The sequence below is a fragment of the Bombus vosnesenskii genome, unplaced genomic scaffold (assembly GCF_011952255.1).
Source record: "Bombus vosnesenskii isolate JDL3184/JDL3185 unplaced genomic scaffold, Bvos_JDL3184-5_v1.1 scf7180000013349, whole genome shotgun sequence".
Lineage (NCBI taxonomy): Eukaryota > Metazoa > Arthropoda > Insecta > Hymenoptera > Apidae > Bombus > Bombus vosnesenskii.
Window position 1 is genome coordinate 814740 of NW_022882985.1, and position 26256 is coordinate 840995.

Here is a 26256-nt window from a genome sequence, read left to right on the forward strand (position 1 = left end):
TCTATAAAGAAATTATTAATTTAAATTAATTTCTATAAAGAAATTAAAAAATAAATAAAAAGCGTTCGAACTATAAGAAATACATGCTTGTTTTTTGAACACCCTATATGAGATGTATATATACGAACTAGCACGTTGCATACTTTCAGTAACATGGCGACATTGAATAGGATTGCTTGATTTGTTGATGTTTTGTATGTAAGATCGAATTTGTAAAAAAATTTTTAAAATGATAAAGATATCGGCGTTGAACGAAGAATCCAGCGAAGAAAGTGAAGAGGAAGATTTACCGAGTATCACGAAAGAAGCTCAAGTACGTATCAACACTGTCAATTTTTTATTTCTTTAAGAACTTAACCTATGAATTTCTCAGTTATTAAAACATGGTTAATTTCTATCGGTGTTCAAATTTTATATAAAACTATACACAGAGAATATTCAGATTACATATCTATTTAGAAAATTAAATATCTATAATAATCTGTCTTAATTTACTATAATTAATTATATTTTATTTAAGGTTGTTTTGTTTTATAGATCATTTTATAATCGAAAAACACATTATTTAGTTAAATAGTCATCTATGATTCATGTAAACTCTTGAATCTGTTTCCTTTGAATTTTTATTCTTCAGAGGAACTAAAATTTATTGTTCATTATTAATAACATATGTTTCATTAAACTCTAAAAAATTAGATTTGTTTATATCTGTTTCAGGAACAAATAGCTCTTACCGAATATAATAAAGCTTTAGTATTATTAAAAGAAAATAAACAAGAAGATGCGCTGCATATTTTTAAAGATCTTTTAGAAACTGAATTGCTGGATGAAGTTGAAAAACCTGAAATACCTGATGGTAGATCTAGGCCAATGTTGTCATTAAAATATTCTTGCTTCAAGAATATCGGGGCTATACAGGCCATGTTGGGAAACTACAATGAAGCTGTAGAAAATTACTGGGAAGCAGCTAATTTAGATGATACAGATGTAACATTATGGCATAGAATAGGTATCTTAGCTATGAAAATCTCAAATTTAGAATTGGCATGTTCATCATTTAAGCAAGGTTTAAAATGCAATGCAAACCATTGGCCATGTTTAGATAACATGATAACTGCCTTATATGCAGTTCCTGACTATATGAATTGTCTTTTGTACATTTCTATGGCATTAGAACGTGATCCCAATTATGTAAAAGGTTTAGCTTTTCGTGATAAAATATTTAAAGACATTCCATGCCTTGAAGAATGCTATAAATTGTACAATAGTGACTGGCAATTAGATCCACCATTATATACTCAATATGATCATCAAATAGGAGATAAGTTAATAGCAGAAGCAAAGGATATTGCTAGAAGATGGGCAGAAACATGCAGCGTAGAATTCTGCCCTAAACCATTGCCAGATCTAACACTAAGAAAACCCATAAAAAACTATACTTGGTTAGATTTAGGAGAATGTTTATTAGATATGCATAGATATATTACAGAAAATAATTTGAGTTTTGTTAGTAGAATTAATCTAACTGTTCATAATTCTGAAGAAACAGCCAAAACTCATACTGAGGGAGATACTCAGGGAAATAATGATGTTAATACTGATCAGGAAGTATTACAAAATACCATAACAGAGAATGAAAATGAGGTTGAAAAATCAATGAAGATAGAAATAGATGATGCAAATTCTCCATGTGAAACATTTGATGACAATCAATGTGCTGGTGCCGAATCTATGATGGATATTGAAATAGAAGATGATAAAAAATCATGTTCCAGTGATGTACAAATAATAGATGATGAAGACCTTTTGAGAATTTCAGATACTGATGCTGTACAATTTGAAGAACAAAGTCAAGTAAAAAATGATTTAGATGAACAAAATAACTTTGAAGTAAATGAAAATGGAGATAAATTACAATTGGAGAAAATAATGGATGATGCTGGCAATGAAGCACAAAATGATAATATTAGTGATAAGGATAGTAACAAATCCAATGATGAAAAAGACTCAAAGAAAGAAGAAGAGGTACAATGTAAGGCAGAAGAAAAATTGAATGAAAAGATTGAAGGAAAAGAAGAAGTACAAAAGGTGAAAAAAAGGAGGAGAAGTGCTCTATGCTTTCTACAACAATGGGCTTGGAGTTGCAACAGTATGAGACGTTCTGCAAGAGTAAGAAGTTCGAATAGAAGAGAAGCTGAAAGAGATGATGTTCAATTAGAAGAAACTCTTAGAAGAATATTTCCTAGTACATTATTGTATGTATTTATAAGACATTTCTATACTTATGTAACTTATAATCAATATTATATAAACTGTTAATATTTTAGGCCAGATACAGTAAAATTAACCAAAGACGATCATTCTAAAAATATGGACGATTCTATGGATACAATGGATTTATATCAATTGTTTGCTAATCAAGAAAATAATAGCAATACTATAGAAGCAGTTAAAAGTTCTGATAGTTCAAAATCTCCGAGTCCTGAAACAAGGTAGGTCTTATTTAAGGATGAGCAACTGAGTTTTTGCAATAATTAATTTTCTTTCTTCTATAGTCAACAACAAAATTATTTCGGTACAGAATCTGAGGTAGCCGAAGTAAATATGTTCATTAATGAACATAGTAGTAAGAGTAATTTAATGATAATTATAGCAAAATATACGGAATTTTTAAGCACCAAATGGAACCAAGAATGGTCTAAAGGAATATTAGAGATATATTTGCAAGCATATACATTTATGAGGTATAACAAATAAATGTGAGCTTTTCTATGTAAACATGTCTCAGATAATAAAATGCATTTTTTCTTTTCTACAGGGAACACATTCCACATCCATCACCATTTGAAGAAGATATAGATGATGATATTTTAAAACTAGATACTGAAATGACTTTATTATTTGGTGAACTGCATACAGATAAATGGTTAAGCAATAAACCAGACATAGTACCGTTTTCAACGTATGTTTTATTCTGTTTGTTTTATTATACTTCTCTAATTAAAATAATTAAAGAATTCCATTGTCTATTTTAGATTAGATAAACTTGGTACAGGAATGCCATCTGAGGAACTGGGGCATATAATTTTTACAAGCGTTAGGAGGGATATTTTAAATGAAGAAAATATTCTGATATTTCTAAGGGTTTTGTGGCTCAAAGCTAATATCTTTTTGTGCCAAGGAGATACAGACATTGTCATTGAGACTTTAGAATTGGTAAGTAACTTCGATTCCAGCACAAAGAGATTTTTCCTAATTTATCTAATCAGATATTACCTTTTCAGTTGCTAAGTCATATGCAAGAATTGGCGAAACAAAACAAAATGGTTTATTTAAAATTGCCTAATTGTAAATATCATTCTAATATCAGTATTAAAATAGTGGAGAAGAAACTTAAGTCTATCCAGAGAGGACAGAAATTAGGAGAAATACAAAATCTGTATGACGAAAAAAAATACGCTGAGCTAGCCTACATATTACAGGATACATTCAAGTTCGCAAAACAAGGAAATAAATTTTTATCCGTAAATGATAATATCGTTGATAGAGTACAACAGTTATCCATGTTACTAGATAGTTTATGGCAACTACAACAATACGAAGAATGTTATGTATGGGCGGAAGCTTGCCTCAACGAAGCATGGCAAAATTATTTAAATGCTTCCGATGATATAGAACAAAAGAAATGGACGAGGTCCGTCCTAATGGCACTTGAAAAATTAGAAGCGTGTACAATTGAAGTAAGCACTTTTGTTGTAAAGTATTTACCGGAAGCACGTCTTTCGAGATTAGTACAAAATTTGGTTCACATTGTTTGCAATCAATTAGATGTATCGGAAAATACTGTAGAGATGCCACTTGAAACTGTCTTGCCTTGGATCTTATTGCATTATGTTTTGCAATATAAAGAAGACAAAGAGAGAGCAAAGGCTGAATCGTCATACAAAAATAAGCATAGTTCTAATTATTCTGAATCAGATGATGAGGATGAAGGTGTTCCAGCATCTATCATGATTTTATTTATTGCCCATGACTTTATGGGAAGACACTCATGGTGTTGCTACAACGAAGCAAAACTCTTATTTTTCACTTTAAATTTAGTTATTCCAAAATTGGAAACCCCTCAATTTTCCAGTATAAAAAGTAAAGTTTCAAAATATTTGGAACAAATATTTTATTGTCTATATGGTCATTATAATAAAGTAAACAAAGGGCGACCAAAACATATAGAAGACCATGGAGTACCTCAAATGAAAGTGACTTGGGAAGGAGCACAGTTATTGTTTAATTTTTATAAACCCAAGCAAATACCAGAATTTCATTCACCCAGGACTTTAACAATTAATGCAGACACAGAAGATCTGTTTAAACGTATAATAAAGTTAATTCCTCAAGAAAGTGATCCGAATCAAGTGATTGATGAAATGATGGCTTATATAATGGGTGAACGAGACACAATGCCGACTGTTAAGAAGCTTCTGCCGCATTCCATGTCCACTATTTATTATCTCCTAGCAGATTTTTGTTTTAAAAATTGTAAATGGAGTCCAGCTATTCGGTATTATTTATTGGATTTATGCTTTCATCCAACAAGATTGAGTTCTTGGACTGGACTAGCAATGTCATCCGGCACCGTAATAGAAACCTGGTTAAATAAATATAAACCAATGTGAGTAGTACTTCAAACTTCTTTATTAATATGATATAACACAAGTTAATAATAATGATTGTTTATTTTATGTTTAGAAATGAAGACTCACTTTTAGCAAAAGCGAAATTAACCCAATCCAGTTATCGACATGCTGTCGAGTTGGATTCTTGTAATCATATTATTTGGACTGAATACGGGACATTCGCATATGTTGTTCATTCATTTTGTTCACGATTACTAAAACAAGAAACAGACACGTTAAGTATGGAACGATTTGAAATCTTAGAAACTAGAAAAGAAGAAATGTTAGAAATCGCTTATCAGTGTTTTCAAGCATGTGCTCGTTTATTTATTGGTACTAAAGATGGAACAATACCGCATGATGAAAGATGGCTGTATCAATATATGCTCGGAAAGATAGCCGAAAAGAAAAACCAAGATCCTCCTGTATATTTGGAACATTACGCGAAGGTATTTGTAAATCTGTATACCATTTATATTGGACATAGATGATATATATTCTAATTTGTTTATATTTAATTGCAGGCTAGTGAACTATTATATCACAATAATGCACAATACCCACGTAGAATAAGTCATAAATGTCCACAGCATTTTTCAGTTGAAGCATTAGAAGTACACTATCGAATTCATGCGAGCATATTAAAATATCTTGAACAGCATGAGGGGAAACCTCTAAAGAAATCTTTAGGACAATTGCTCCAATTTCATCTTGAGAAATGTGCCAAAGGCCCCTTCATGAAGTATACTTCAAAACTAAACGAGAAGGTTAAAGAGGAAAATCTTTTTACAAGTAATAAAAATGCTGGAGGAGAAATGGAGTTTACAGCTGAAGGAGACAGAAATATTGTTACTATCGGTCGACGTTCAAATAGCATTGAGGAGATTGAAATTATAGACAGAACAAATAAAGGATTTGGAACAAGTCAACGTATTGAACAAGGGAAGACAGAAGCACGTAAAAGACCTCTCGCAGAATTACCACAAGATAATGCAAAGAGGATAAAATTAGGTAACGTATCTCATTTGCAATTAATGCAAGACGTTGTAGCTTTAATAGATGATGTAATCACAAAAGTTTGTGATATGGTTTCACAAAAAGAAAAGAACGATGAGATTATGGTATTATCGAGCGATGAAAGTAATGAATCAAAATCACAAAGAAAGAAAGCGAAGAAAACTGTTGAAAAGACGAAGGTGAGTGTAAAATCAGAAGACAATAGAAAAGGCTCATTGACATCTTTAAAAATTGGTACTGTATTCGAAAGTGAAGGAAAATCGGAAAATGTTCAAGATTTAATGGACGCTCTTATGAAACAAGCGATGGAGATTAGTCAGGAAACACGACAATCTTCGCCTGAAGATGAAGATACAAGAAAGTTTGAAGGGAAGTGGTTACAAAACGAAGATCTGCAATTAGGTAATAAAGAAATGAAAGATAAACCTCCTGATAAAAAGAAACTTGCAAGTACTACGAAGGAAGAGCTAACTTTAAGTAGGAGAGGTTCGCAAGAAAGTACAACAACTACACAAACAACTACGACAACGACCGAAACGAATAATTCTAGCTCTAGTAGCAGCGATGAATCAAGCAGTAGTGATGATAGTTCTGATAGCGATAGTTCAAGTGACACCGAGAGCGACTCTGGTGAAAGTGAAAGTGAGAAAAAGAAAGAGGACTCGGTTTTTGTACAAAAAGAAGAAAATATGACTGAAGAAGAAGTTGCAACTCTAATAACATATTGTTTAGCTGGTTTAGAACAATGCATCTTAAGATTTTCGGAGCATTACAAATCGTTTTACAGATTATCGCATTTCTTCTTCAACAATAAGACTGCTAAGGACATAATAAAATGCAGGAATCTTTTGTTGGACAGTTATAATTGTCAATTTTATCGAGAGGAAAGATTTCAAGGACTATTTGCTGATAGAAAAAGCACTAATTTTTTCAATGTAAGTATTTTTTATTATACTTCTTTTAGTGTAATAGTATAATATTCTTAATATTTATAGCATAGTATAGTATTATAATAGTATAATATCTTTAGTATAATATTTATCCTTCTTTAAGTATTTACATGCGAAATATGTGTGTTTAAGAAAATTTGTCCAATAACAGTTGTTGGAAACCATCTGTATCAATCGCTTGTACAATTTTTGCATTTTTTGGCTTGCCAGTTAGATTAGTATAATCTACAAGTACCGAGCCCCTTGCGAGTCCATCGATTACAGGACTCACATTTGTTATTATAGATCTTGTTACAAGTTGTGGCTGTAGCATAATTGCAGCAGCCATTCCATCTGAAATACTCCACGAATTGGACTTTGTTAAACTTTTCCTCTCTGCTTTATTTAAGAAATTCACAATAGAAGAATTTATCTTTCCCAATACATTTATACGCCAGTCCTGCTCAAAAGTCACTGATATTTTATATCATTTTTTAATATATAAATTAATATTAATATTATATTATATTATTTTATTTTAAAATAATTACCAAGGTTATGTAACTGTTGATTGCTGTCTCCCATGGAAGTAAAACACTTGTAGTGTTCTTATTCAGTATCATATAATTACCTTCTGGATCTTGATAAAAATTGAATTCAATATTAGGTGAAATATTACCAACTCCGCTAACACTGGAACCTAGTACAATGTGATTTTTTAAATACGTTAAAAATAGAGGTTCCAATGCAATTGCCGTAGCAACATTTGTTGATGGACCAATACTTAATAAGGTTATTTGATCTATAAATCGTAATAAATATAATTAAATATAAAGTGTTAAATTAACTTGAATTTATTGCACTAAATAATTTGATAATAATTAATTATTCACATGGATATTGTTTTACTAAGTCTATGAGAGCTACAGCTGCATGTTTACTCTCATCAACTTTAGCAGTGATCTCTTCTATAAAATTAAAGTCTCCTAGACCATCAGAGCCAAAGTAATTATCTTCAGTATATTCATTATATCCATTTATTAATGCTTTATGTGCTCCTTTATACACAGGTATCTGGAAGATATTGCAATATAGAATGTTTAGTTTAAGTAAAATTTATGATATACTTACGTCACTTCTGTTGGCGACAGTTAAAATCTTAAGTACATTAATAACTACATTTTCCATATATGTATTTCCATAAGAACAAGTAATTGCTAAAACATTATCTTCAGACTTAAGAGTCAAAAATATAGCTACTGCATCATCTGCCCCAGCATCTGTGTCTATTATAATCTTTTTCGAAACATTGGCAGACCTTAAAAAAGTTTTACTACAGCAACAAATTGCGTTTAAATTTTTTGTAACCTACATAATTGACAAGGCCGATATAACAAAATAGTAAATTCAAGCGTTAAGTAGTAACATCAGTAATTTAGCCATACATAGAGCCGTTCATGTCTACATTATATTACATTCTAGATTGCAAAAGTCATTTGTGAATTAATATTTAGTATTTTCGCTTACATTCATATTTCATTCAACTTTCATTACATTTAACTTTCGTTCATATTAATAAAAAAATTAATCTTATATAAGATTACAAGACGCAAATTAACTTAAGACTTGATATAACACAGTTATTAAAGATTATATTTTCGGAAAAGAACGAGAAGAGATAATTTTAAATTGCCATCAATGTTTAATGAGACTCGAACTCCTCATGTTCCTCCAAATGTGACTTCATTATATCAATTTTTAAATAAATTATTAAGTACTTACCTGACACTGTACAGCAACAAACAAAATGAGATTATAGCGAACAGATTGCAACAGAACAAATATTTCTTCATCTTTTTTTTTTCAAGCAAAAAGGGATGTTACCTAAATGAGAACAATAAGAATTGTAAGCAAAAAAAATAACGAAGCATATATTTATTTAACATTTCCTTCCATAACTGTGTTATTTTATCAGATATATTTGCTAACTTATTTTTTTCGTAATGGGATAATTGTCACTATTTTTTTCGGAATGGGATATTTATCACTTATTTTTTTCGGAATGGGATAATTGTCACTTATCTTTTCCAGGGCGTTTGGCACATACCAAACAGAGAAGTTGATAGACCAGGAAGTTTCGCATATCATATGTCTCGTTCCGTAACGTTATTAATGCAAGTACTGAAAGAGACAAACGATGGTCGAATGTTAATGCAATTGAGCATGCAACTTGGGAAAATTCCAGAATCAGACAAGTATATTTTAGATAAAATATATATTTTACCTTCTATACACGCATTTATCAACAACACTTTTTCCAGCGAAATTGTTTAACGTTTCAATTCATAAAATTGGTTCATTTTTCTAGAAAATATTTACGTGATTCGGAAAGAGAGCAGTTATCTCGTCAAGCATTGACTCTTTGTTTACAATCTCTTAGAACTAAGATGCAATTAATGGGAACAAGTACCTCTGATCTTGCATCCAACACAAATGCAGATGCTAGAACTCAAGTACTTCTTGACACATATTGGGTTTATCAGAGAGCTTTAAAAAGTTTTCAAACTAAGGAGCAAACTATACAAACACTTGCTTCTTTGTTGGTGGATACATATAAAACGTATATCGGCAATAAAGTAAGTGAAGATTTTGAATAGAATATATATTGTAATCGTTAGTACATAATTATTTCATTTGATATCTTATATCTGTTTTAATAGAATTTGGAAGGAAATGTTTTGGAAACTGCTACAAAGTATTGTAATGATTATAATTACAATCGGACGGTTTTAAACAAATTCTTCTCCAGCCTTGACAAACCACCTACAGAGAATCAGACACAGCCTCAAGCAACATCTCCAACTCCTGTAAATTTTATGCTTTTATATCGTTTCATGTTATCAATCATAAAGCGTTGTTGGAAAGAATTTGATATAATCATAAAGATAAGCACGCGTAATGACGCATTAGGTATCATGTATCCAGATATCATGTATCCCACTACACAAATATACCAATACGTGACGGTGAACGATACAGATACTATACTCCCTTGCACCTGTGTCGTCCCGCTAGTATTCTTTCCAGTAACGCACAGTACAAATATGTCAATATTAATACAATTTTTATTTTCGATATGTACAGGTAGTCGCGTCCCAACCGCAAGTGACTTCTACGTCGCCACAATCTTCTCAAAATCGAAAACCATACCGAAATCTAACATCCACTGGTCGACCAAGAGGACGTCCACCCAATGTAAATAAATATCTACAAGCCATGCAGCAAAGTAGTAATACAATGAATCAATTCAACGCGAAACCTACTTTCGCTAATTATATGGGGGCATCAGGAAATCGTTCCTTGATGAATCCCTATTTTATGCATCCATTAGTTGACCCAAATATGTTGTCCGCTTTATTAACAAGCGGCTTAGGCAACAGTATGATGGATCCTTTATCAGCAATGAATTACTTAAATCAAATAGGCAATTATCAGGATATTCTGAGACAGTATCAGAATAATCTTACCTCTTTGTCAAATTTAACCAGTGGATTAAGTAATACTATTGCCACTGGACCTAATATTAGCAGTGTACCTACAATGAGTACCTCCAGTTCTAGTATGAATGTTGCTCCTACCATGAGCAATTTGAGTAACTTAAACAATTTGACTGTGCAACAATTACTAAGTTTAAGTAATTCTACGGCAACAACAGTGCGTTCCACGCCTATGTATGAACAAGCAGCCACGACAAAAACTACCACAACTGTGTCAATAACTAAAGATAGACCTAGTATATCAATAACCCCAGTAAATACAGTACCACCTAAAAGTAAACCATCGAAACAGAGTCCACAAAATGACTCTCTACCAGTTCAACTTCCAAAATCTCTACAAATATCACAACCATCGAAGCCTATCTTACAACCACCAACTACGCAAGTGTCTCTGTTGAAGCCATCCATTATACAAACGCACGTTAAGACTAGCCCACCAAAACAAATAAGCGCTCCTCAAATTCGAGTGTCAAAGTCATTGACAGAGCCTCAACCAGCGCACAATCCTTCCTTATCGCATTCTCCTCTGAAAAGTAGTGCTACAACAAATCCATCTGTGATTCCTCAAGTTGTACACACAGTACTAAGTCCGTCGATTGGAATGAAACAAACAGTATCTATGAATGTACCAACTTCGCACTCAGGAACTTCATTACAACATAAATTATTGTCAAAGAAAAATTCACAAAGATCGTATTCGCAGATGAATGTACAAAATATAGCTAGAAAAACAAAACCAGCTAAAACAGTGTCTGCGTTGCCGAGTAACTTATCGAACATATTGAGTGCGATGCCTGGGAACTCGACAATGACGCAATCCCCTTACATACCACCAGAATTGAGTGGAATCTCTGTAAGTCCGGTAAATCCTCAAGCTAGCTTGAAAAGTCCAAGTACAAAATATTCACCATACAAGAAGTCCTCTACGAAAACGAAACCAGCATCAATGGATATTTCTAGTTCTTTGCCGAGTTCGTATTCTCAAGGAAATTCCGTAGAAGCTTTCTCGATGCTTTCCCAATTGAAACAGCATTCGCATTTAGAAATTATACCTCAACAAAAACCTCAGCAAATAAAGACGACTATGGAATACGCGAAAAATTTGTCTTCGGGAGGTAGTGTAGTTCAGCAAAAAGTGTCAGAATCTTTGAGGCCATCAGACTGCAAGAATATATATGACTTACCAAGAGGAAAGTCGAGTAATGTTTCTGGCAAGAAAGGAGAGAAATCCACTAATGATAGTGTCGAAATTATAACATTAGACGATTAAATCGTCGCTATGAAAACATTTTTAGTATTTCATCCTTTTCTTCATAATTTTTTTTTTCATCTCATTCTTCAATTTTCTTCATTGATGTATTGCTCATGCTGAATGCAATTTGTCATCCGCAATTTACAATGATCGTGGTATATAAATGATAAGGTACACAGTCATGCAAATAATATTTTCTAACGTTTTTGCAGTGTACAGTTTTATTTCCATCAAGAACGACTGAAATAGCCTTCGTTCGCTAGCCTTCTCACTTCTGTGCCTAATGGAATCATTCTATATGAACGGTTTAATTATCACACGTGAAAATAGATAATAATAGATGTATTCTAAAGTATGAAAATAATTGACATGGAATTTTTCCATAAATTATACATATATCTAAGAGGCTATCTGTATCTCAAGAAAAAAGTAGTGAAAGTTTAATTTTTCACTAGTTAGGATGACAAGCCTCAGGATGACAATGCTTGAATATCACTACTTTTCACAAAGTTCTCGTAAAGATTGAAATAGCAACACAATAACGAATATAATTTCACTATAATTCCAAGGAAACGTTCTTGCATATTAATAAAATGATATATTATTTTTCTACTCTATAAATTCAGTAATCAATACAATTTTCTTTGTACGTAAAAAAAAAAGATAGGAAAGTATAATTAAACATTAGCAAAATACTTGTACATTTTTAATGAATAATTTATAGATATCTTTTTTATTAAAACACAGTATATCTGTACATATATAGAGTATTGTTTATTTCAAATAAGGAACTTAAAATAATCCTTTTCTAACTTATAGTTTGTTTCTTTGCAAAAACTATTAAAAATGTAACTTTTATATATATATAATCTACAAATTCATTATGCTAGTAATTTAATATTAAAAAAATGTTTTATATATTTATACAATATTTTAAATATTTATATGTACATCTATGTTAATTTATTTGGTAGTTTAACCGAATTTGCAGGAAAACCGCGAACACCCAAACCTTTGATGGCAAATAAGTAACCAGCATATGGTTGCTCTTTTAACTGATTTTCGTTTAATTGCACAGTCGCTGTTGTTACATATAAGATATCCAAATTAGGACCACCAAAAGCAACACTTGTTATGTTGTTGGCACCGTTAATCTTAACAAAACGCAACAATTCGCCCGTTCTCGGATTAATATTGAGAACCTAAACATTAAACATATTCTCTTCTCAGAAAATAAATGTCAATTATTTCCTCTACAATGTATTTTATAATAATTATGAATCGCCATAGGAATGTAGTAACACTCACACAACCTCCGTTAAACACAGCAACCCAAAGGTTTCCATCCGTATCTATAGTCATACCATCTGGCAATCCAGGAATATTATTTTTTTTAAGATCAAAAATAATCTTCTTATTTGCTATAAAATTTAAGATTTAAAAGTGTAAATTTTGGTTAACATAACACAGAATGTATACCAAATACATTGTAAATTTCTTACATATGGTTCCTGTCTGACAATTGTAATCATATGCCACAACCTGATACGTAAATGAATCAATATAATAAAATATATCATTATCAGGATTCCAGGCTAATCCATTACTTATGGATACCGGAGATATTTGTTTTTTCAATAAAAGATCATCACCCATAGAATAAAAAGATCCCGCATCAAATGGAATATCTCCATCCTTTTCAGAACCCATTGTTCCTAAGAAGAAGAATAGATTACGTAAGAATTTATACTATATGTAAGAATTTATACTATGTGAGTAATATACTTTCATATAAAATAATTTATATTTTTAACCAACCAGCCCATAATCTTCCAGAAGAATCTACTTTTCCATCATTCCATCTGATCTCTGTTCTCTTACCATCTGCAGTAGTCAATGTTTGAGGTATACATTTTGCAAGATCTTTTTCACTATTCCAAGAAAGTAGCATTACATCTATACCAGATCCAACAACAAATTTGTTGGTGCTACCTTCAACAGGAATAACAAATCCAACTGGTCCATTTTCTAATATAATGATAAAAATATATTTATAAAACAGATTATAAATACCAAATTACGTAATACAAAATTCTTAATTACTTACCTACCAAAACAGATGTAACAGTACCTGTTACAGGGTCAAATCTGAGTACTTTCTGGGCAAATATATCAACGAAATATAATTTTTGAGAAGCACAATCCCAATGAGGACCTTCGCCGAGACTGTATGGTCCAACGAGTGGTTCGACAGTTACTTCTGACATTTGTCTGATTTAATAGTTAACTGTTAGTTACTAGTTATTATACACACGTATAATTTGTATAGTAACAAATGCTTTTAGAACACAAAAAGTACAAAATACAGAATGTAAAAATCACTTAATCTTTCAGTAAACTCTAAACTTCGTAATTTGCCAGATTGAATTATTTTTAAAGAATAGAGATGCTACGCGAGAGTTCTTCATTATATATCATGGCTTATGAACTTTGATAACAGTATCTAGTACTTTAATAATCGTAGCTAGTAGATAGCAAATAACAGTAGTTTACTAATATCATTTAATAGTATATACGTACAATGATCCATTACAACACAAATATAAGGTTATCATTTTATTATAAAGTGAACAAGTTAAAAAATGAAAATATTATTAAGTGATGTTTGATAAAAAGATATAAAAATTGATTGTGCAACATAATGTAATTATATTACACTCATCCAATATAATGTAACTAATTTACGGAATTGTTAATAGTGATGATGTGCTTTAATGCTAGGTTAATCATTTTATTACTGTTCCTAAAATTTAAAAAATAAAAGAATGCAGAAGTTTTACTTAATTATCTTTATTGTTTCTTTTTTGTTAATATTGTTTGTGCAGAATGATTATAAAGTGCATAAGAATATTCATTATTAAAAATTATTATGCTTTAAATGAATTTGTAGGAAGGCCATGTACTCCTAAGCCTTTTACAGCAAACACATAACCAGCATGTGGTTGTTTTTCAAGTTCCTCTTTGCTTAAACCACGGCTAGATGTTGTTACAAATAAAGTATCTAACAAGGGCCCTCCAAATGTGCAACTAGTTACTTTTGGAACAGGAAGTTTCACAAAGCGTATTACTTTGCCAGTGTGAGGATTAACATTGACCACCTATTATATAATACATGTTTTTCATATTATTGTTTTATATTACATTTATTTCATAAACATATTGTTAATTATATATAAAACTCTTACAACAATACTTACAGCACCTCCATCATATAAAGCTATCCAAAGATTTCCACTTATGTCTATAGTCATACCATCAGGTATTCCAGAAACATTATTTTTTTTAAGATCAAATACAATCCTTTTATTAGCTGAAATGAATTATATTTATTACAAGTTTAATTCAACATGAGTTTTGTACTTTATATTTAATGTTTTTCAAAAGTTTCATACATATAGTTCCATTGATGGGCTCAAAATCAAATGCAGCTACTTGAAGCGTAGGAGTATCAATATAATATAATGTATCATCCTGCAGATTCCAAGCTAATCCATTACTATTAGTAACAGGAGATAATTTCTTTTTTGGTTTGAGATCAGACTTAATACGATAGAAAGATGCTTGATTAGGAACAACAACTTCATTTACTTCTGGTCCTATTGTTCCTATAGAAATGTAAATGAAACATGTAGTATGCTTAAGTTATTATTTTTATCTATTAGACTGATAATTTTCAACTAACCACCCCAGAATCTTCCTGAAGAATCTGCCTTTCCATCATTCCACCTAGTACCATTGCGATCTGTATCAACAACAGCAAGTATTTCAGGAAGTGATTCTGTAGTATTTTTATGACTATCCAATGTAGCTAGGATGAATTTTGTACCACTACCAGCTACAAACTTATTAGGTTCTCCTCTAATAGGAATAGCAAATCCAACTGGTCCATTTTCTAATCATTAATTCAGAAATCAATATTAATTTATGAAAATGAAATTGTTTTCTTTTTACAGACTCTAGATATACAATATTAATGATTACCTATGAATATGCAGGAAAGATGTTTTGTTACAGGGTCAAACCTACATATTTTTTGTGCTTCAATATCAACAAAAGAAAGCTTTTGTGAATGATGATTCCATAAAGGGCCTTCACTATGTTGAAACCTGCCAACTATTGGTTCAATAACTAGTCCATGGTTATCTTTTCGTTTTCCATGAGTTTCTCTACGAATAACAAAAAAAGGCAATTATTTCAAATAATACGGAACAATAATTCTCACGAACTATCGGAAGTTTTTACATTTATAATACAGTTCGTAATATAAGAGAATATTTTTATTCACGCGGCTTTTATAATTTTCGTATTTTATATATATACATACTAGTTGTTACCTAGATTTCGTCCACGCATAACTAAGAACTAATATGAGTTTAACTTCGCGATTCTAAAATCCCTGTCATTTATTTGTAATAGAAATCAATATAGTAAATAGTATTCGAAACAAAGTTACGTTGATCAGACTTGGATTTCATTTATGCTCATTGTTCGGTTCTTGAAGCCCGAAGGAGTAAGCGTAATGAAATGTAATCTGTATCCATTTGGAGGAAATGTACTTTCCAACTGTGAACGAATTATCCAAATCGGTTAAATAATTTCTGAAATTATACACACATTCTACGCACAAACCTTTTCTCTTTATAATATTAGTATAGATAGATGATAGAGTTCATATTTTCTTTGATACTTAAAAGCAAATAATTGATTAAAGATCAATAAAAAAAATCATTTATTTATATTTATAATCTTTGTGCGCAAATGACTGATATTCTATAAGTTTTAGGAGAATCCTTTCACTTACTCGCCATGAACGAAGAAGCCAAGATATAGTCCGAGAAGTAAAACTGTACCAGCAATATTTTGCATTGTATACGAGACAATGCTAATATGTTCAAAAAGACAAACGAAAACTGACAATTCTTGCAAAACACTTTCCAAGGAAAAATGTGAGAATAATTATGGCAGTTATCTTGCTTGCTCCTTATATAGTATTTCTCCATTCACTCCTCGCTGATAGCAAATTATTTAGAATGTACATATTTGTAGACAATAGCATAAACTGCTAATGAAATCAATATTGCTGTTATGTTTGATGCTAGGATAACCTATATTTATATAAAGATAAATTTGGCTGATTATTTATTATTACTATTATTATTATTTATTTTCTTCGCAAATGACAATTATGAGTAGTTTTCTGCAATAACGTCACTTCAAAGAAATTAGGTAATGTTCATTACCTTAGAAATATATACATGATCCTCGGTCAAACCAGAAATAAAAATTTGAAATATAGTATTTTGAATAAATATATTCCTTCTTCAGAAACATAAATTTGTTCGTACAAGTATACAAGTACAAGTATAAATCAAAGATTATTTATCTAAAGATATAAAAATAGTTCTACAGCAAGAACGATTTTTTATACTAAAATGCGCATTTTGCAATTTGTAACTTAAGTCTTTTTAAAAATTTTATTGTTGATTTTGAAAATGCCTGTTATACATTATAATTTGCAAATTCATTGTCTTTATTTTTACGATAAATATTTATGTAACACTCGACAATAACTCGCAGTAACTCGCAGTTCTTACGCTTTGTCTCCTAATGGAAAATTTATGTAAGTCAATATAAATTGTTTTGTGATTACAAGTTAAAATTTAAACGATAACGATATTTTGACAAATGACTTTAGACCTTCAATGTCTATAGACTTTCTGATTATTTATCTTTTTTAATAATTTTTCTAAACTAACTTAAAATTTGAAATATTTAAGTTTTAGTACATTCTTTGTTGATTTAATTTGTATTCCGTACGATGTATATCAGAAAATAATTTTTATATGAAATTTATATTTAAATTATGTCTTGTTTTGTAATTGTAAGTTGAAATTCGTATGACAACAGTATTTTGATAAATATATTTTTTCAAAATTATGTTTGTAAATTTCTAATAATTTATCTTTCTTATACATTTTTTTAGACTAATTTCAAATTTGAAATATTGAAGTTTTGACACGCTATTTTTATCTAGGTACTTTAGTAAACAGAATACCAGGCTTTATGACATCAAAACTCAAGAGTTGTTCATCAACGAGAATTCAATTCTGTAAAGATTACAGTTTGACGTAACGTTCTGTTACAAAGAGTAATCGGATCTTATTTTTTTGAAGATTCTTTCTTGTTGCTCTGTTATGAATATCTTGAAGACAAACTTTAAAAATCTCCGACGAAAGTTTAAAAATATACAATAAGACAAAGTTATACAACTTTTAGATAAGAGAATGCACTATGTTAAAAAATTTAATTTTTGTATAACATTTATTTCTATATTATATCACCTTGTATACGTGTCTTATACATGAATTGTAACAAAAATATTTGTCAAAGTTTCATAATTTTTAATTTACTTTCTATACTTGTATTGATGTCATACGTTCATCGAAAAATTATTTACTAGTTTGCATCCAAGAAGTATACAAGGAACATGTTAAATCAAACGAATTTAAAAAAGAACATTTGACAATGCGCACGTGCGCATTTAACATAATTGTAGCGCCATCTAACATCATTTCCAAGAATTTCTAACTCACGCCGGCCAACATCATCAGGTCACGTGACAATAGCATATTGATACGTGTCGACGAAGGGAGCCACGACTCGCTACGCTTTGCCAATCGAGCATACGCAGCCGAGTTTGCTCGGATTCTTACTTTAATCTAGTGTCTTCGCGGCATTGTTGATTATAGAGTAAGTGGAAAGCGTCGTAGCATCGTGATCCTTTAGAATAGTTACACCTCGGATTCAAAATGGGATGTAAGTACACTGTTCCCAGTCAGAAATTCAGAAAATCTTTTATTCAGGATTACAGTCGCTGTGATTAACGATGACCGTAACCTCTTAATTTCATTTTTCGTACAACATATTGTTCGCTTCGTTGAACTTTTAGTATTTCAGTTTCTAGTTCGGTATTTTGTTAACGTGAGAATTAACTTTCCACCGTATGTTTTTCAGTCAAATTTCTAGAGGTGATAAAGCCGTTTTGCAGTATACTTCCGGAAATAGAGAAGCCGGAACGTAAAGTAAGTCTATGTCAATTTATTTTTGTACTACATTATGTAGTGTATTCCAGTCGCTTAAAATTAATCTTATTTATGATCTTTTAAAAAGGTTTCTCTATTGATGTATTAATCAAATTCAGCTTCATTTAAATGTTTTCTTTTAAATGTTTTAGATGTTCTTTATGCTTTAAACAGTAATTTAAGAGGTCAAACATTTTTACAGATTCAATTTCGAGAGAAGGTACTATGGACTGCGATTACCTTATTCATTTTCTTAGTATGTTGTCAGGTAAGAGTTACTTTGTAATAAGCACTGTGTCTATTCAATGAAATTTTTATGTTTAACAAAACATTTTCTGTCTTCCCAGATTCCTCTATTTGGAATTATGTCTTCGGATAGTGCAGATCCCTTCTATTGGATTCGAGTTATACTTGCATCAAATAGAGGAACTCTTATGGAGTTGGGAATCTCTCCCATTGTTACATCTGGTCTGATTATGCAACTGTTGAGTGGTACGAAAATAATTGAAGTTGGTGATACTCCAAAAGATAGAGCTCTCTTCAATGGTGCTCAAAAATGTAAGAAAAGCACAATGCACCTTCAAGAATATTGTATGCCTTTAAGTTGTAACGTGCAATCTAATTTTTACTTTTTGCAGTATTTGGAATGGTTATCACTGTTGGTCAAGCTATTGTATATGTAATGACTGGAATGTATGGTGATCCAACAGAAATTGGAGCTGGTGTTTGTTTATTAATTATTATTCAATTATTCGTTGCTGGATTGATCGTATTATTATTGGATGAATTGCTCCAAAAAGGGTATGGATTAGGAAGTGGAATCTCTCTTTTTATTGCTACAAATATTTGTGAAACAATTGTATGGAAAGCATTTTCTCCAGCTACTGTTAATACTGGTATGATCTTATTTTCATTTTTCTATTGATATTCCTGAATATTGTAACTATGACAACGTCTTTATTTCATTGTCATTAGGACGTGGCACAGAATTCGAGGGCGCAGTAATCGCATTGTTTCATTTACTTGCTACAAGACAAGACAAAGTTCGAGCTCTGCGTGAGGCGTTCTACAGACAGAACCTTCCTAATCTTATGAACTTACTTGCTACAATCCTAGTATTTGCTATTGTAATTTACTTCCAGGTAATAAAATAAAATTGTTTTTAATGAAAAAATATCAATTAAAATTCTAATTATATATTTATTTTTAGGGATTCCGTGTTGACTTGCCAATTAAGTCTGCCAGATACAGAGGACAATACAGCAGTTACCCTATTAAATTGTTTTATACAAGCAATATTCCTATCATTCTCCAATCTGCATTGGTGTCAAATTTATATGTTATTTCACAAATGTTGGCAGTCAAATTTCAAGGAAATATTATAGTGAATTTGTTGGGAGTATGGTCCGACATTGGCGGTGGTGGTCCAGCGCGATCTTACCCCGTTGGAGGATTATGTTATTATTTGTCACCACCAGAATCTGTGGGACATATACTTCAGGATCCCATTCATGCTATTCTTTATATTCTCTTTATGCTTGGTTCTTGTGCTTTCTTTTCGAAAACGTGGATCGAGGTTTCTGGCAGCTCAGCAAAAGCCGTAAGAATTTATTATATTATTTTCATTCTTTATGTTTTTAATAGATATTGTATTTTAATTGAACCTAAAATTATTCTACAGGTCGCAAAACAATTAAAAGAACAACAGATGGTAATGAGAGGCCATAGAGACAATTCTATGATTCATGAATTGAATAGATATATTCCGACCGCGGCGGCATTTGGTGGATTGTGTATCGGTGCTCTGTCTGTACTGGCTGATTTCCTTGGTGCAATCGGTTCAGGTACTGGTATTTTACTCGCCGTCACAATCATATACCAGTACTTCGAGATCTTCGTTAAAGAACAAAGTGAAATGGGTGGCATGAGTACACTACTTTTCTAAACTCAATTTACATAGACTTTAAAAGTGAACTTTTTTAATTCTGAAGAACTGAATAATAATTTATTGTAAAGTAAGTCCATTTGATGTCAAATACTGTTAATTACTTCATAGAGTAATGGAAGGTCTTCAATATGAATCAAATCACACATTTTTATTCTTTGTTTGCCGTTGAGAAGATCACATATATAAATATACCTTCATATTACGTAATAGTTTTTCTTTTATTTTTTACATATGATTGTAGCATACTCAAAAATATTCAATTAAGTATCAGTTGCTCGCAAGCATGTATCAGTTTCGCGACTACCATCTATAGATTTTGCAATTAATATTGTTTATTTGTACATCATGAAAAATAATACCTCCTTTTATATGTGAAACATAAATAGTGATTCTACACTATGTCAATCTATATCAAATGGAATTTTGAATAATGTAACACGTTGACAAAGCGTAGAAGTTTGCACTCGAACGTGTAAAATGTAAAATGCTCGAATGTAAATACAGGCATTCGGTGTAGTTTGAATGTTCTGGATTTACACACAAGATGTTATATCTTCCAAACAACGAGCAGTGTACATAGGAAGAAAGTGATTAAATATTTTCAGCATTTTTTACTAGTGTTTTATGCTCCGAATAAAACGGGGTTATGTAAAAGACTCTCTCAAAGCGCGCGATTAAGATCGTGACGTTTATGTGAATCGAATCATTGCATAATGTATAATCATTTCGTCAGGACGAGACACCCACCTAGGGTATTCGTACAACCAATTAATTCGTACAGTGTTCGCTCATCATAGATATCATCATTCCTATATTAATAATGATACAAAGCAAAGTAACATTTCTTTCTTGTATGTATTTAGGTGAATATGCTTTTATAAAAATTAAAATTTATTATTTGTTTTGTTTTCCTTTTTAGTCTGACCTGTATTAATTTCTCTTTTTACTAGCATTTGAAAGTAGTGAACTACATTTAAGTGAATGAAAGTAATATTCATTCGACATAATTAAATGAAATTGGAGAAAATTATTTATAAGTTATCTGCATTGTATTTGTATATCGTATTATACTGTATATTATTTAGTTGTATTCAGATATTAGTAAACTTAAAAAATTCCTATTTTATATAATACAAATGGTACCTTTTATTTTATACATAGAGTTGTTATAAAAACATGACTAAAAATGTATTTATTGTTATACATTTCGAGGATAGTAAATGGCGAACCCAATGTTTAGACATTAATCCACAATATCATTTTAAATAAATATAAACTATATTAATGCAATATTAATTGAGAAGTTGTTCTACAAATGTAATTTAATAAAATAATCTAGAAATATTTTTTACAAAAATGTAAATTTAAAGGATGTGTTAATACTTATTCTAAATATCTTCTTAATATAACATTAATTTCTTAGATTTATATCATTTTATTCACAAAAATATGTACATATGGTAGAAAATTTAACTATTTATTTTTATTGTAAGAAAAGAGCAGCATAAAGTGGACCCAATGTATGAATATTGGATAACAAAACTAAACGAAGTGTTTCTGTAAACCGTGAATTTGGAGTAGAAGTGTCCGTATCTCGCCAAGCTATGTTAGCTCCTTCGCTACGTGTAAAAAGAGCAGGTGATGGAACATTTTCACGCATGTAAGCCCATACACATTCTTTCATTATAGTATTTATCTACAATAAGATATGTTTTATTTTGATTTCAAATATTATGTATGAGTATGAGGTTATTATTTAATCATAGAAACCTACCTGATGCGGTTCTAAAACTGGCAAAACATCCCTTATACTTGCTAATGGAGGTGGTAATAACTGACCAAGTGCCATAACACTCACGAGTAAAATACCTTCTTCTATATTCCAGTTAGCCATAACTGTAGCAGCAATACCTCTCAATAGAACTGAGCAGTAAGCTAAGGCTGGTCTGTACCAAGCTGTCAGTTCTAATAATGTCCATAATAATGGAACATCCTTGAATGTCCGATGGATTTGCAAATCTCTTTCTATAGTAACCTAATATTGAAACATTATATTAAAGTTAACTGTTAGCATTACAATTATAATACTTCAAAATTATTAATATGATACCTTTGTAAATTCTTCATCAGGCCATGGTAATCCATTATACATAACATCAGGTGAAACTAGCTCAACTAGCAATAAACTGACCATTGTTAAAGCATCTAGGTTCACAGGATATCGTTCCGATTCACGATTACTACAACATGCCTATTGAGTTTGAGGCATTGAATAAATTATTTAATAATTTTATCCAATAATTGTATGATATTTTTAGAAATTTTACCTTTATTACATCAATTAGCAATATTTTATTGAGAGCAATAATTTCTTTATCGATATTATTTTCTGGTGGCGGTCTCCGAGGACCATGTCCAATTACTCCAGCGTGAAACACTGAAGAATGTTTCTGAGCTAACATCGTACTCGTAACCTAAGTAGAATAAGATTCATATAATTCTCAATAGCAATTTTTAGATATTTTATAAAACCATTACCTGTTTGTGGTTTTGATGCAAAAGTAACGTTTCCTCAAACTTTGGTTCAAATTTTTCTTTTGCACCAAAATATTTTGCAGGATTATTATTGATACTATGTCCCAGAATTTCTCTTAGAGCTAAAACTCGAGCACATGGCGAATAAAAAGTTAAATCTTTTAATAAATGACAAACGATCTTCACACCCTGTTGTTTTCGTGTGATGTCTAAAATTTAGAACTTTATCAAAATTTTATTTATAAGATTTTGATTAAAGAGAGACTAACTGAATACTTACCATCTTCCATTATGCATAAAAAGAAATACTGTATCATAGCTCTCGTTAATTTCAAAGTGAGTTCTACATTTGGGGAAAAATTATCTTTTTCAGGCATACTAAATAAGTCTAACATTTTAGCAATATCATTAGCCAAATCGAAGTCAGTTGTTTTTGTTAACAGAGTGGAGATTTGGTGTAGATTGGATTTTATAGCTTGAGTTATCATTTTTGATCGGAGTACTACTGCCTTGTTATGCTTCTCCCACCTATTAAAGCAAAGTTATACAAATGTATAAAAAGTATAACACAACTACCTTAATGTACTTACTTTAGCAATACTGTAAGATTTTGAAAGAGTTGTCTTGTTTCTTGTTTTTCTATAACATTTTTGTAATTTATTTCTCTAAGTGCTTGTTCAACTACTTGTGTAAAGTAACTGTAGCTGGCTAATACATTTTCCGTCTCAGAGTTATTAGACGAAAATAATACAATGTTATTAGAAACAAGCCGAATCAGAGCGGCAAGATGGAAAGTAGTTACAGCTTTGATTAACATATACGATGCTGCAGATATTAACATATTAGGATTTTGACTTCCAAGAAAACATAGCAGTCTGATAGCTGTTTGAACTCGCAGTGGATTTTGATTCAAAAGTAATGGTAATATTACTGGAAATTCTTGTTTGACTGAATTTAGTAAGGCAATATTTGCAGATTGTGGTCCATGTGTCCTCAAAAGTAGATCTATCTCTTGCAATACCAACTCTAGTATCTCAGAACATACGCTTTTTACGCTTTGAGCAGCGTTAACACTATGATACCCAACATTACTTGTATTTAAACTTGCATCTAGCAAAATATTTATTAGCTGAGATGCTCCTTGTTCACATCCTAATATCAGATGAACAGTTAGATCTATCAGGGCTTCAGGTTGATTATCAAAATATTTGCACCAGTCTGAGGCAAATAAAGCTAACTGCGGGATTATATCTGGCTTTACTACAATAAAACGGATAAATTATATTTTATCTCTATAACGTTAAATACATCTACTTACATGTTTGCAATACATCACTAGTTATTGCTTTTAAAAGAGTTTGCGAAAGAGAAGCCAGATTTAAAAGAAATGGAACAGTAGCCAATTTTTGATTCTTTGTATCCTCATCGATATTTACATCTTCCTGCAGACTCCACTGAAGGTATTATTGTTGTTGTTGTTATTATTACTAATATTATTATTAAATGTATTTTGAGAAGCATTAGTTAACATTATAGTATGTAGAACAGTTTTTACCTTGAATAAGTCTAATAATGCTGCTGTAATATCTTGAAAGTGACTACCAGCCAAATGACCCAGAATTCCAACTACTGAATTCAATTTTGGATCTTTAACATTATGTTCATGGTCCATTGCACAAAAATCTTTTAAACCACATGATAACACTCTGGTAATAACTGTATTTGGGAAACAACTTCCAACATGAGCTACTACCCAATCAAAATGAGGACTATGTAATACGCTAGTATCTAATAGTGCTTTAATACAAGATCCTGTATCTGAATGCATAAGACATTGAAGACATTGAGCAGTGATATCAATTAAAGTACGGGTAGCACAACAAGACATCCATTGTTGAAGGAAATCATTAATTCCAGCATTTGCAGGTAAGTTTCCACGTTTTGCATATTCTGAAGAAAGTTTACCTGTAATAAAATTAACATTATTTCTAACAATCTGACTTCAAACAATTTAATGATTGCATACCTAATAATTCTAGTGACCATGCTGAAATAATTGGTGCCCATGCTTCTGGATTGCCATTAATAAAGCTACTTAAAACATTGTGGATTTCTGCTATTATAGATTCCTCACATATTGCTAAGTTTTGATTTGTCTAGAAAAATGAGATATAATTTAATAGAAATCTTTAGCTGTATCATGCATTTTGTGCAATCGTTGCACAATTACTAAACTTACTTCTAGCTGACGAACATATTTGGTAACTGCAATGAAAAATACATTGCAGAAATATTCAAGTACTGCATCTCTTGCGGCAGGTACATTTCGAAGTAAAGTCAAAGCTGTTCGCGTTACATCAAGCGTGCTTGTACTATGAGTCGGCCGAACAGCTCCGGAAATAAATTTTCTAACTTCTACCAAAATGTCTTGTGGTGACAATACTCCCGTTGAATGCAACATCTTGTATTACTCTCTTAATGAAGCGAAAGATATAATTTAGGAAATATGATCATATTTACTTTTTCATATTTTTAGGATTAAAGCATAATATTAGAATCAATTAATTCCAGTAAAGCTTGATAATTACTATGTTTATGAAAACCATTTTTATACTTTTATTGTTATTATTATTTACGTTCCTAAAATTAAGAAGTATAAATCTAAACAAATGCAAAAATAGAATAACCTATAACGCTAAAGCATAAGATACAACAACATATCTTCTTCGTCACCCCCTTTAAATAGAGTTGTTACTTGTTGCCTGTAGGTTGCGCACTTCGTTTTGATCAACATTGGTATATGGAAAGATCGATTTTTTAATCGAAATTTTAAATTTTGATAAAGAGAGCATTTATTCAGTAAAATATTTAAAACATTGAGAATCAGTTATAGTCAATTATAGCATGTGATATGTGTATTAATATGAAAAAAAGTGAAATGTAAGTATGTTATTAAATATAAAGTTATTTTTATAGAATTTATCATATGAAAGACAAAAAGGCATAAATATAAGCTTTACTGCGTTATATCATTTTTGATTTTGATATGATAAATTCTATAAAATTAAAGTTAAAATATTTTTTATACTAATCAGTTTTCGATCATGTTATCCTAATACTTTTTAAGTAGAGTAAGCGAGTTAAGTAAGCGATTCGATCGATGTTGTATATAATAAAAAATGAATGTTTCTATTTACGTAAAA

General features: G+C 30.8%; 6 protein-coding genes across 9 annotated transcripts; 2 read left to right on the forward strand and 4 right to left on the reverse strand.

Moving 5' to 3' along the window:
* Positions 1–229: 229 nt before the first annotated feature.
* LOC117236555 (calcineurin-binding protein cabin-1-like) lies at positions 230–11633 on the forward strand. The gene is made up of 13 exons (XM_033499621.1): positions 230–313; positions 718–2255; positions 2328–2492; positions 2556–2744; positions 2819–2962; positions 3036–3216; positions 3285–4669; positions 4747–5122; positions 5198–6625; positions 8711–8874; positions 8988–9255; positions 9340–9486; positions 9764–11633. The coding sequence occupies exons 1-13, from the start codon at positions 230–232 to the stop codon at positions 11444–11446; spliced, it is 7752 nt and encodes a 2583-aa protein (XP_033355512.1). The 3' UTR covers positions 11447–11633.
* Positions 6616–9469, reverse strand: LOC117236557 (pyrimidine-specific ribonucleoside hydrolase RihA-like). Of its 3 annotated transcripts, XM_033499626.1 has the most exons (6): positions 9397–9469; positions 8402–8503; positions 7751–7937; positions 7513–7693; positions 7171–7421; positions 6616–7079 (listed from the first exon to the last, which is right to left on the reverse strand). In XM_033499626.1, the coding sequence occupies exons 2-6, from the start codon at positions 8470–8472 to the stop codon at positions 6768–6770; spliced, it is 1002 nt and encodes a 333-aa protein (XP_033355517.1). In that variant the 5' UTR covers positions 8473–8503; positions 9397–9469; the 3' UTR covers positions 6616–6767. The 3 variants fall into 3 exon arrangements, with proteins under 3 accessions (XP_033355517.1, XP_033355516.1, XP_033355515.1); XM_033499625.1 differs by lacking the exon at positions 9397–9469 and having other exon boundaries at positions 7751–7952; positions 8402–8487; XM_033499624.1 differs by lacking the exon at positions 9397–9469 and having other exon boundaries at positions 7751–7955; positions 8402–8487.
* A 546-nt stretch (positions 11634–12179) lies between the features above and the next one.
* On the reverse strand, positions 12180–13903 carry LOC117236559 (regucalcin-like). Its single transcript, XM_033499629.1, has 5 exons — positions 13536–13903; positions 13247–13456; positions 12931–13143; positions 12737–12849; positions 12180–12630 (listed from the first exon to the last, which is right to left on the reverse strand). Exons 1-5 carry the CDS (start codon positions 13693–13695, stop codon positions 12382–12384), a joined length of 945 nt encoding a protein of 314 aa, XP_033355520.1. The 5' UTR covers positions 13696–13903; the 3' UTR covers positions 12180–12381.
* Positions 13904–14262: 359 nt separating this feature from the next.
* LOC117236558 (regucalcin-like) lies at positions 14263–16406 on the reverse strand. The gene is made up of 6 exons (XM_033499627.1): positions 16290–16406; positions 15470–15654; positions 15171–15380; positions 14881–15093; positions 14686–14798; positions 14263–14586 (listed from the first exon to the last, which is right to left on the reverse strand). Exons 1-6 carry the CDS (start codon positions 16352–16354, stop codon positions 14356–14358), a joined length of 1017 nt encoding a protein of 338 aa, XP_033355518.1. The 5' UTR covers positions 16355–16406; the 3' UTR covers positions 14263–14355.
* A 1720-nt stretch (positions 16407–18126) lies between these two features.
* Positions 18127–21649, forward strand: LOC117236432 (protein transport protein Sec61 subunit alpha). The gene is made up of 8 exons (XM_033499371.1): positions 18127–18304; positions 18503–18570; positions 18773–18838; positions 18918–19128; positions 19209–19466; positions 19546–19712; positions 19781–20170; positions 20252–21649. Exons 1-8 carry the CDS (start codon positions 18298–18300, stop codon positions 20513–20515), a joined length of 1431 nt encoding a protein of 476 aa, XP_033355262.1. The 5' UTR covers positions 18127–18297; the 3' UTR covers positions 20516–21649.
* A 288-nt stretch (positions 21650–21937) lies between these two features.
* Positions 21938–25794, reverse strand: LOC117236431 (integrator complex subunit 5). 2 transcript variants are annotated; one of them, XM_033499369.1, is made up of 11 exons: positions 25293–25794; positions 25080–25209; positions 24609–25018; positions 24372–24507; positions 23644–24313; positions 23334–23581; positions 23057–23262; positions 22846–22992; positions 22629–22769; positions 22293–22553; positions 21938–22214 (listed from the first exon to the last, which is right to left on the reverse strand). In XM_033499369.1, the coding sequence occupies exons 1-11, from the start codon at positions 25512–25514 to the stop codon at positions 22002–22004; spliced, it is 2784 nt and encodes a 927-aa protein (XP_033355260.1). In that variant the 5' UTR covers positions 25515–25794; the 3' UTR covers positions 21938–22001. The 2 variants fall into 2 exon arrangements, with proteins under 2 accessions (XP_033355260.1, XP_033355261.1); XM_033499370.1 differs by lacking the exon at positions 25080–25209 and having other exon boundaries at positions 25293–25405.
* Between the last annotated feature and the right edge of the window lie 462 nt (positions 25795–26256).